Consider the following 11,849-nt stretch of genomic DNA (forward strand, 5'->3'; position numbering starts at 1 on the left):
CCTGGGGACTTTGGTAATCAGGAGTCATCATTCCAGTCCCTGGGCAAGGATGCTCTTTCCTCACTTCTGCCTCCTTTATTTGTTCCCATTCCTTAGGAGAGGCAAACATCTACACTGTCACTGAACTGGTTCTCAGAGCAACCAAAGGCAGATCTGTCTTCTGTCTCCTCTGAAGCTCCCCTTTCCTGTCACGTCCCTGTGAATCTCTGCAAGCCCTTCCCTAGACTAGAGCCCCATACCTTCCTTGGGAGAGGGGGTTTCAGCTCACCATTACTAGCCCACCATTCAGCCTCCATCCATCCCAAGAAATGAGAAGCACCTGGCAGACAGAATGGGGTTCCTGAGAGATGACTGAGCTGCCTCTGCTTCATGTACCACTAGCTGCTCTCTGCCTCCATTCCTCAGGCCTGGAGAGGTGGAGTAAGGAAAGGTGGAGATGGGGAGGGCTGGGAGGAGGTGCTAGATCTGGAGAGGGGCAGCCCACTTCCCAGAAGGGAGGAGAGAGACAGGCAATGTGGTGTTGGCTAAAGTCAACAACGTCTTGGGGAAGGAGGGGCTGCAAGTCTGGAGAATCTCAGGCTCTCTCAGTGGACAGGGAGGGGGAAGGGTGGCTGAGAAAAAGTAATCCCTCTGGCATTCAAAGCTGCGTTGCTCTCTAAGTCACTGGTTCCTGGAATACATAAAACAAGATCGAAGACTGTCAAGGGGTATCCAGGGGTGCCACACTCCACAAGGCAGCTTCTGGGTGAGTATGACACATTGCTGGATGAATGTGTTTCTGGCCTCAGTTTCTAGGATCTTTCTCCTTGCCTTGACCCCCAACTAGCAGCAGGGAGGTCCTTTCCCAGGAGCCTGGATGGTGGCTCAGATCTAGCAGTCAGCCCACAGCCAAGGCAGAAACACACATCTGTAGTAAGGAGGGGAAGGGGGAGTGGTATCACACAGTAACTTCAAGACCAAGGCCTGACAGAGGTAGCTTTGCCACTTCCTAGCCAGTCCACAGCAGTGTGATCTATCACTACCCGGTCTCCCAGCTTCTCTGTGCAATCCCAGGTACTCCTGAAACTCCCACCTAGCAGCTCTCAACCACCCTTCCCTGGCAGTGCTGACACTGAAGGCCTGAGGTTTTGTTGAAACCTATGTAGGACCAGGAAATCGTTGACTCCAATGTCCCAATCCCCAAGGCTGTTTTCTTATCCTGAAGGCAAACCTCAACTTGCCCCTAAAAAAGGGACCTCAGAATTTATTTTAGGCAAACTACAACTCACCCACGGCTGGGGAGTTCTAATGGGAAAATCGTGACAATTGAGTGTTATTGGGTATGACAGAAATATTCCTTGAGTCCCATATTTCTATCCCAGAAGAATACCGAGGATTTTCATGGCTATGAATCTACAATCTGTTTATAGCAGAAAGGGGAATATTCCTTCTCTACTGAAGCTCAAGAGATAGGAATAAATAAATGGAGGGGGTTACTGGGAGATTCAGGACCACAGCGGACCAATGAGGGAGGCCTCCCACAAGAAGAGGGAAGGGCATTGCTAAGAGAAGAAAGGGCAAGAAGTGTCATAGTGCCTGGGGTTTTCGATAGGGGGAAAGCAGACAGGGGCAAAATCGCCGCGCACCTGGCGACACAGGAGATGTCCACAATGAACATCCAGGGCTTGCACCCTGGGTGGGAACACACATTTGCCCTTCGTTTGGGGGTTTCACTAGATTTAACCGGTGGCCCGGCTGTCTTTCCCACAGGCACTCACCATGCGGTGGACCCTGCTGCTACTGCGGCTGCTGAATGTGCTGCACCAGAGCCAGGCCGAGACTTTCCAGGAGAAGGTCCCGCTCTTCCGACTCACTCAGCAGGGTCCCTGGGAGAGTGACGGCAGCAACGCCACGGGCTCACCCTGCGAGGGGCTCCCGGCCGCAGGAGCCTCGGCCTGGACCCTGGCCAACCGCAGCCTGGAGCGCCTGCCCAGCTGCCTGCCGCGCTCGCTGCACAGCCTCGACGGCAGCCACAACCTGCTGCGGGCCCTGAGCATGCCCGAGCTCCGCCACCTGCCGCAGCTGCAGGTGCTGACGCTGCGCCACAACCGCATCGCAGCGATGAGCTGGGGCCCCGGCAGCCCAGTGGGGCTGCACACGCTGGACCTCAGCTACAATCAGCTGGCCGCCCTGCCTCCCTGCGCGGGGTCTGCGCTAAGCAACCTCCGCGTGCTGATCCTTGCCGGGAACCCACTGCAGGCGCTGCAGCCTCGAGCCTTCGCCTGCTTCCCCGCGCTACAGCTCCTCAACCTCTCGGCCTCCGCTCTGGGCCTCGGAGTCCAGGATGGCATCGCCGACGGAGCGTTCGCTGGGGCGGATGGCGAGCCTCTGGCCGCGCTCGAAACCCTGGATCTCAGCGGCACATACCTAGAGCGAGGTGAGTCCCGGAGCACAGAACCCGGCTATGCACACGCTGCCAGGGACAGGAAGGGTTCCTCTAGGCGTGATCCAAGTGTTTAAGTTCACAGTAGTGGTCAACAGTAACACCAGTTGCATTTCCCCAGCAGTGGGAACTTTACAGTCTCCATTTTAAGTAGGAGGTTACCAAATCACAGGAAGGTGGAATGGCACAGGTCATTTAATGCTTGGTGCTCCCAAATTGGAGCCTATCTCGCCAGCCATTCTGGGTCCAGAGCCCAAAACGTAGTCACTCTTTTTTTTTTTTTTTTTGGTACCGATGTACCCAGGGTGCTTAGCGACTAATCCACATCCCCAGTCCTTTTTAAAATACTTTTTTTTTTTTTTTTGAGACAAGGTGTCACTGAGTTGCTTAATGCCTTGCTAAGTTGCTGAGGCTGGCTTTGAACTCGTGATCCTCCTGCCTCAGACTCCTGAGCCTCTGGGATTACAAACGTGCGCCATCCTGCCCGGCATCCCAACATGGGATTCATTGATGTATGAACTTGGCACGTTTGGTGCAGTTAATGTGAAGTAACTGATGATCTCAAGATTAATTCATTTATTTTTCTACTCCGTTGGATAACATTGTTTCCGTGAATGTTGAGTCATTTGAACAGGACCCAGGCAGGAGGTGAGGAAAATGGTTCTCTTGTGCTTGGTGTTCTTACTTTGATTTGCAAGGTTGATTTTATTGTTTGTTTGTTTGTTTTCCTTAAAAAAAAAAAAAAAGACTTCATGTGTCTGTAACCACCTGTCTGTCAGGGACAAGGAAACAAGAAAAGAACAAGAATGGAAAATACAGAGGAGAAGAAGCACATTCTCCATTTATTGGGAAAGCCACAAAAATTGGCTTCCAGTTCTACTCTGGGCTGATCCCCTTTCCTTACTTACATGCCTCAAAGGTTCCTCACTCCTGGGAGCCACCACAGTGAAGTCTGGTTATTTTGTGTGTGGAGTTTAATCAGGTGAGGCAGCAGTGGGCTTGGAATGTCCTGGGTACCAGTCTTACTCTGTCCCTTCTCAGCTATATGGCTTTGGGCCAACAGTTCTCCTCTCTGGGCCTTGGACAACTTTGGCTAGAAGACAGGAAGGACTGGTCATCTGTGAGGGCCCTTCCAGCTAAAATGGCCATTCTTCTGAGATCCCCCAAATCAATAACTGCACCCATGCTTGTGACTCATCTTGTCACTTTGTTGTTTCCTTAATAATGGGCTGATCTGAATTTGTGTATTTTGGGGTAAAGGACAGTGTCCCCTCTGTGTTTCAGTTGAACCTGGGTGGATCAGAGACCTGCCGAAGCTCATGTCCCTTTACCTGAGGAAGATGCCCAGGCTGAGGATCCTGGAGGGCGACATTTTCAAGATGACCCCTCACCTCCAGCATCTGGATTGTCAGGCCTCCCCAGCACTTACTTCCGTCCATACACACATCTTTCAAGACACTCCTTGTCTACAGGTCCTCCTGTTCCAGAAGTAAGTGTTTCTAAGACGCATTTTAATCACAGAATTGATTTTTGTTCTGTTATACTGTGTTGAATTTTATAGAACAAACTGGATCTTAATCTTTCTCTCCCTGCTCTTCCAAATCTTCTTTGGGGTTTTATTCTTCCTCATCCTTTGAGGCATTTGGGACAGGTCTCAGATGACCCACCCAGCAATTCAGTCCAGTTCATAGTCATATTAAAGAATAAGTTTCTTTTCAGTCCAGGCTGAGAAATGTGCAGCGGGAAGAGGGGGTGAAAACATCAGGCCTCTTCTCTACTGGATCCACCTCCTTTCCCACACATCATATAAGTATAAGTTTTTCAGTCCCTTGCAGGGTTTCAGCAGGTCTGGGAGGGAAGGACTTACAGCTAAGATCTGGAGTTGGTGCCCTCTGGCATGGTGGATATCCAGTGTGTCCTACTTTGGTGCCCAGGAGCAACCACTGACTTGGACGACTTTTTGTTTGTTTTTGTTTGTTTTTGGTACTAGGGATGGAAGCCAGGGCACTTTGCCACTGAGCCACATCCCCAGTCCTTTTTATTTTGAGACAGAGTCTTGCTAAATTTCTGAGGCTGGCTTTGAACTTGGAGTCCTCCCACCTCAGCCTCCGGAGCCACTAGGATTATAAGTATGTGTCATTACACCTGGCACAGCCTGATATTTTTAAGTAAAAGAAGAATAATACTTCCCCACCTGCCTTCCAGAATCCAGTGGATGAAAATACTGTTATGAAAATATCAAAGAATTCTGCAAATATCACTGGATGTATTATTGACAAAAAAATCCCTGGGAAGTTTAGAAGTGGGTCTTGTTAGTTCTGTCTTACCCAACAAAGTCACTAGAGATGGAATTTTTCTTCAAAAAGGCTGAATAGTTATTCAAAGACAGAGCCGTTCACTCCTTCTTTCCTTCATTCATTGAGCACACAACATTATGAGGGAAAACACTGTATGTGTCTGGCTCTAACTCTTTTTTTGAACTTGATAAAAATCCAAGAACTGTGTAATGTGCCAGAATATCAACAACATAAAGTTTCTTTTTCTGTAAAACAAAGATATGACAATAATACTTCACCTTGGGGCTTTTCGCGTGTGGAACACTGAATTTCTGGCACATAATGGATGTCTTATAGAAATATAGATGATGATGGTGGTGATGGTGATGATGGTGATGGCCCCTGCTTTCAAGGAGCTCACAGTTCAATATGTGACCAATAGCAGAAGCACATGCCATGTGCTGTGTTATAAAGTAGATGGAAATAACAATTCATCAGACTGGATTGGGAAGAATAGGTCTGAAGGTGGATCCAAGCTTGTATATGTGGGCATGGTTTAAGTTTCAATATAAATGGCACACACTTAGAGCTGGCATTCCAGAGGTGATGCCTTTCACCTTCCTGGTGGCCAGAAGTGATAGAGCAGAGCTGGGTGGTATGTCATTCCTTACCCAGAACATTAGCATCTGCCCCAGAGGACTAGTAAGAGGAGGCAGGTTCCCAGATAAATGGAAGAAAGGCATCCTTTGATAAGACGGGGCTTTCAGGAAAAGCACAGCTCATGTTAATGATGAATTCTAACTGAATCCATGTAAAGGATGCAAAATCTATGAGGGCCAGGACACTTGGAGAGGAAGGAGTTGAGGCCAAATACTCTGTGGGGACTCTAGGGAATAAAGGAAGGAGAACCAAGAATGGATTTGACTATTTGCAAAAAATGACCATGGTAATCCCTCTCACCCCTGTCGGCCTGCCCCACCGCATGGTTACAGTTTCTCTCATCAGAAGGTGGTGTCTATTTCTTCACTGCTTGAAATTGGGTTTGGCTCTGTGATTTGCTTAAGCCAATGGGATATTAGCAAATGTGATGTAAGCATAAACTAGAACACAGTTGAACACAGGCTGGCCCTCTCTTGTTTTGGGGACCCATGTAAAAGTCTAGGCTGACCTCCTGAGTGATGAGATGCAAGGAGAAAGGTCCTGGCACACACTGTTGAGGCCACATACATGTGAGAACATCCTAGATCCTATGGCCTCAGCCGAGCTGGCCTGGACTACAAGAAGCACCAAGCAAACCCTCAGAATCATGTGAAAGAAAGAAAATGTTTATTGGATCAAGCTATTAAGTTTTGGGGCACAGTTCTCTACTTAGCCAGAGCTAACTGATACACTTAAGTGAGGCATCTTTCCTAGGACTGGTGTCATGTGCCATCACCTATGCTACAGCTGCAGTTGCATCCATTAATAAAGTTCTCATTAAGAAATTTGGGTTGGGGGTATAGCTCAGTGGTAGAGCAATTGCCTAGCATGTGAGAGGTCCTAGATTTGATGCCCAGCACTGCAAAGAAAAAAAAATAATCTACCAATTATTGTCACTGGTCTATAATAAAAATATCTACTTATGTATAGAGACTTTCATTCATAAATACCTTCATCATGATATGACCTATTGGCATGAAAGTGTTATCCTTATTTTATATGAGAAATGATATTGACTCCATTAGGTTGGCAAAAAATGAGGTTCAAAATCATCAAATGTTTTATCCAAAGCAATATCCTCTAACCCCTAACAGAATGATTTTTCTATAACACCACCATGCCTTTCTGGGAAACATTTTTTTGGTACCAGGAATTGAACTGAGGGGTACTCGACCTCTGAGCCACATCCCCAGCCCTATTTTGTATTTTATTTAGACACAGGGTCTCACTGAGTTTCTTAGTGTCTTGCTTTTGTTGAAGCTGGTTTTGAACTTGTGTTCCTCCTGCCTCAGCCTCCTAAGCCACTGGGATTACAGGCGTGAGCCACCACACCCAGCTCTCTGGGGAACTTTTTAAAAATGTCTGTAAAAGCCTGAGTTAATTGATTTTTTTTCTTTTTTTGTGTGTATATGTGTGTGTATGTGTGTGTGTGTTATTCAGTTGCAACTTGAGTTCCTTCCCTCCTTGGACCATGAATTCCTCCCAGGTTCTATCCATCAACCTCTTCGGCAACCCTCTCACTTGCAGCTGTGAGCTGTCCTGGCTCCTTGTGGATGCAAAGAGAACTATCCTAAGCAGGTAACACACTTACAAAACAAGATGACTGAGGTTACCTCGCCTACAGGAGGGAATGTTGTCTCAGCGTGCATCTTTGCTCATATGATGATACTGGGCCTTTGGGCAGCTTTGCGCAGAGCATCCCCTCCTCCATTTAGTTACACCAGGGTGGTGGAGGCTCTGTCCCCTTTCCTGCCAGCCAGAAGGGGCAAAGAACATGGAGGAGCTGCCTTGGGAGATTTTATATGGATCAAGCTGGTAGGTGGTAACCTCACTTCTGCTCAAAATCTCAGTCAACAGGCCACGTCTACCTGCAAGGAAAATTGGGATTTGTAGTCTCACCATGTGCCCAGTGGGAAAAGGAGGTGAGTCAGGTGAACAGCTAGCTTGTCTCTGCTAAAGCAAGTGGATGTATTTTTGACCCATTTTACAGATGAGGGAAATGGGACCCGAACAGATGAGGTACTTGCTTAAATTCATGCAGCCACTGGATGGAGAAGTCAGGTTCTATCTTCCTCAAGATATTGACTCTCAACCACCAGACCCTGCTGAATCTCCCAGATGGAGTTTGGCTTCCTGCTCCTGGGCCATTCAATTCAAGGCCTGTAGAGCTGTCTTGCAGGACAGGAAAAAAAGAATTCTTATGCAAGTTTTGGCTGGAAGAGCTGTTTTTGCAGTGAGGGAGCCACACCCAGGCTGGTACCAGGAGAAGATGGGGACTGGGGCACTAGAAATATCCCCCCATGATGAGTACTCTCCAACCAGCTCCACCAGCCAACGGCTCCTATTTGGGGAACAATCCTCCCATCTGCAGGATTCTTTTCTACCTCCCATCCAAGCGCAGCTGTAATGTGAGACATAATCTGTACTCCTGTTCCCCAGGTTGCTTCCCAACATAGGTGCCCAAGGCCCTCTGCCATCCAGGGTCTCTTGCTGTGGTATTGATGAAGGAGTTGAGAGTACAGGCTGGAGCTAGAGTGTGGCTTCCTACCACCTCCTACTATTGATTTGGTGGTCACTTAATCTCTCTGTACCTCTACTGCCTTAACTAGAAAATGGGTATAATGGTGCCTACCTCATAAAATAGCATGGACTAAATTAGTATAAAGTGTGAAGGATAGTGTCCAGTTTAAATTAGTATAAAGTGTGAAGGATAGTGGCAAGCACTCAGAAATGTTATCAAGTGTGTGAATATTATCATGAGCACTCACTGCCAGGAAGCGGACAGGTGAGAACAAAATGGCAAACTACCCTTAGAGAGTTGGGATGCCCAGAGTGCTTGCCCCAGGTTAGGTTCTGCCATTGACTAGTCATGGTATTTTGGGCAGTTGGTTCTTCTTTATGAAAATCAGTTTCCCTCTCTGCCCAATGGAAGTGGTGATAGAAGCCTTCTGAATAGATATCTTGAGGTTCAGTGAGGCCATGTGTGAGAAGCACATGCCAAGTTAGACGTGTTGGCAAGAGACATGTTGACAAGCCTTGGCAGGACGGGACAAATGCTCTGAGGATTTGAAACCCAGCTCACATGCAGCCTCAGAGCCAGGCAGGCATCTTCTAATTGGTTGGCTTCCTCTCTAGGGCCAAAGACACTATGTGCATACCAGCTGCTGGATCTGGAGGTCCCTTCTCGGTCCCTCTTCTGCTCTCCCAGCTGCCTGATCTGTGCAGGTCAGACCACAGGACCACCGTCCTGGCTTCAGACCCACCCTCCTTTGACCACTCAGCCTATGCACCATCTTCACAGGGTCCCTCCACCCAGCCTTCGGGAGGCCATCAGAGAGTCACCAACACCCCCTCCCACACTGCAGTTTCCCTCTTACAAGCTGCATGGACTCATGGTGATGCTGGGCAGGGGACTGCCCAGTCCGGTGTGAACTCCACAGCAAGTTACTATAACTTCAGTGTTCCACCCAATGCTGCCAGCACAGCTGGGACAAATCATGGAGGAAAATATACTACCAGGATTGTCCTTGAAACTGATGTCTCAGCTGCCTCCACCCCACAGGCCAGCAAACACCACGGTCCCTTCCCCACCTCAAGGAACCCCATGCACACAACTCAGCCTGATCAGAGGTCACAGGCCACTCCCCAGGTTCCCCAGCCGGGTCCTTCGGCGGGCGGGATTCCAATCATCTTGTTGGATGACTATGGTGAAGAGGAAGGGACCAAGGAAGAGGTTCGAGCACCTGAACAGTATGTCCCTTGTGATTACCATCCCTGCAAGCACTTGCAGACCCCATGCGCCGAACTGCAGAGGCACTCAGGGTGCAGCTGCCCTGGCCTCAGCCGGGAAGACACTATCCCGGACCCCCCCAGGCTGCAAGGGGTGTCAGAGATGACAGATACATCAGCACTCATCCTCTGGTGTGCCCCCAACTCAGTGGTGCATGGGTACCAGATCCGCTACTTCGCAGAGGGCAAGGCAGAGAACCAGTCAGTGGTAGAGAACATCTATGCCACTGCCCGTCAGCACCCTTTGTATGGGCTCTCGCCTGGCACCACATACCACGTGTGTGTGCTGGCAGCCAACAGGGCTGGCCTGAGCCTGCCTCGGGCCTCAGGCTGGAGGAGGGCATGCACCAACTTCACCACCAAGCCCAGCTACTTGGGCATCTTGGCAGGACTATGTGCAGCCAGCAGTCTTCTGCTCATCAGCACGTTAGTGCTGTCTGTGTGTCTCTGTAGGCGGGGTTGGACGTCACACAGACAGTGCTACGATACACACTTGGTGGCCTTCAAAAACCCAGTGATGGCTGAAAGCGTAGTTCAGTGGTAGAGCACTTGCCTAGTGTGTACCAGGCCCTGGGTTCAATCCCCATTACCAAAAATACACAACGGGAACAACAGCAAAATCAAACAACCAGCCTTTGGTTATCTGCTGGAGCTCCAGATCCTCAATTAGCCCAGCTTCCTTCTAATCAAACTCCATCTACGGGCAGAAGAAGATACAGAGGATTAAACAAAGGACAACAGAACAATGGCCCAGTGGGCTCCAATTCCATGAAGCCAGCATGCCCGGGGCACACAGGGAACTTGCCATACTGTTTCTTAGCTCAAGGAACAACTGCTTTCCCTTTCTTCTACTTTGCTCAGAAACCTGGTCAATGCCAGACCACTCTCATTGGCACCTGCCATTCTTTTGTGTGGTCTCATTGGGTTTTCAGCAGTTAAGTGCTCCTCAGTATCCAGTAGAATAATATATGGAAGTTGGAAGAGAGAAAACAGAAATTACATAACCCAATGTCTTCTGTCATATGGGAAATGACTTCCTTGGGTCTTCTTAGCTAAAGTCCCCTTACCTTTGGCTAAGGCACAATTAATGAGCTGAATTATTCAAGGACTCAACTCCAGTGGATTCTTAATCTGAGAACTGGCAGCCAGGGAAAAGAGCTACTGTGGTTTCCTGAAGGCCTTCTGGGTTTATTAGTTGCATTGCAAAAAAATGTCCTTCCTGCCTTACAGTTAAAACTGGTCTTCTGGGAACATCTCTGAAATGCAGGAAAAGGCTCTTAGCTTTAAAGTCAGCACTTACTGCATTTCACCCAAGTCTAAGTGGACAAAGTTACTATGAATTCCTATTTAAGGAAGCATAATAAGCTTACTTTTACAAACTTTGTTTAGATCTAGAAAATAAATGAGCAAAAGAGAATCTGTAAGCTCTGGCCAGAAGCCAAAGCATCTCTCAATTATATCAATGTCTTATGATTTATGTCTTTGTGTAGGATGCATCTACTCTTTCATTTATGACAAACTTAGTGGGGGAAAGTGATTCTATGAAATTATAACTGGGGCCTTTATTTCTAGATTTTGATATTCTGTATTAGCATTAATCTTCTGTGGCTGCCATATTACCAGAAACTAAATGGCTCAGAACAGCAGAAATTTACTTTTTATAGTTCAGACCAGAAACCCAAAATCAAAAGTTAGCAGGGTTGGTTCCTCCTCTTGAAGGTTCTGATGGAACCTTTGCTTCTTTTTCCCTTCGCTTCTGATGGTTGGTGGCAATCCTTGGTGCTTCTTAGCTTGTAAGGTATTATTCCATCATCTCATGACATTGTGTCCAAATTTCCCTTTTCCTGTAGACACTTAGTCATTTATTAAGGCCCACTGTAATCCAGTAAAACCTCATCCTGACCTGATTAAATCTGCAAAGACCGTATTTCCAAACAAGGTCAATTCACAGGTACTCTTAAGGACTTGACCATATCTTCTGGGGGACATGATTTACTCCATAAATCATACAGCAATTTTTTTCTTTTCTAAGAAAAAGCCATTTGAATCCTATATATTTCATTCCCAAAACATTCTGCAGAAACTAAAGCATATCAAATTTTGAACTGAATAACTGAACACTATATATTTCTAGGTGTTTGAAATTTTGAAAGTTTCCTGAAATTCTAATGTGTATCTCTAACTTCATCACATATGCAACCAAGAGAATTAGACTGACTTAGACTGATCTCTCCCAGCTCCTACATTATAAACAGGCTGGTACAATTTATTAAAGAATAGATTAATATTTTAGCCTCTAAGCCCATACAGGTCCACTATCATCATCTGGAGATGGAAGACCGAGCTGCCAACATTTAAAAGGATGTTCCACCCTTCTCACAGGCTTATTTCTTAAAAGTTTACATCCTCACAGATCTCTCTTTCTTATATAAAAGTACAAATAACAGCTCTGACCAACCATTTTCTGCCCTTGCCATAAGGGTTAAATTATCCCTCCTCCCATGGACTGCAAAAAAAAAAAAAGCCAAAAATGTGACAATTAATGTAAAATCCTGACATGTAATTAAATGATCCCAATGTTTTTACTAATATTGTCTATTCTGTGAAGACTTCAACTTTGTGTTTTGAGTCTATATGCACATGTACTTGAATATGCCTAATTT

At 47.1% G+C, this 11,849-nt stretch overlaps 1 protein-coding gene across 1 annotated transcript; it reads left to right on the forward strand.

Moving 5' to 3' along the window:
• Nucleotides 1–1,758: 1,758 nt before the first annotated feature.
• On the forward strand, nucleotides 1,759–9,730 carry Lrrn4 (leucine rich repeat neuronal 4). Its single transcript, XM_077799373.1, has 4 exons — nucleotides 1,759–2,416; nucleotides 3,707–3,911; nucleotides 6,838–6,975; nucleotides 8,533–9,730. The coding sequence occupies exons 1-4, from the start codon at nucleotides 1,759–1,761 to the stop codon at nucleotides 9,728–9,730; spliced, it is 2,199 nt and encodes a 732-aa protein (XP_077655499.1).
• The last annotated feature ends 2,119 nt before the right edge of the window (nucleotides 9,731–11,849 follow it).

This window comes from Urocitellus parryii, chromosome 6 (genome assembly GCF_045843805.1).
Source record: "Urocitellus parryii isolate mUroPar1 chromosome 6, mUroPar1.hap1, whole genome shotgun sequence".
Lineage (NCBI taxonomy): Eukaryota > Metazoa > Chordata > Mammalia > Rodentia > Sciuridae > Urocitellus > Urocitellus parryii.

Coding starts and splice junctions, on each gene's coding strand:
- Lrrn4 (XM_077799373.1), top strand. CDS start 1,759: ATGCGGTGGACCCTGCTGCTACTGCGGCTGCTGAATGTGCTGCACCAG. Junction 3,912..6,837: donor CAGGTCCTCCTGTTCCAGAA/GTAAGTGTTTCT, acceptor TGTGTTATTCAG/TTGCAACTTGAGTTCCTTCC. Junction 6,976..8,532: donor AAGAGAACTATCCTAAGCAG/GTAACACACTTA, acceptor CTTCCTCTCTAG/GGCCAAAGACACTATGTGCA.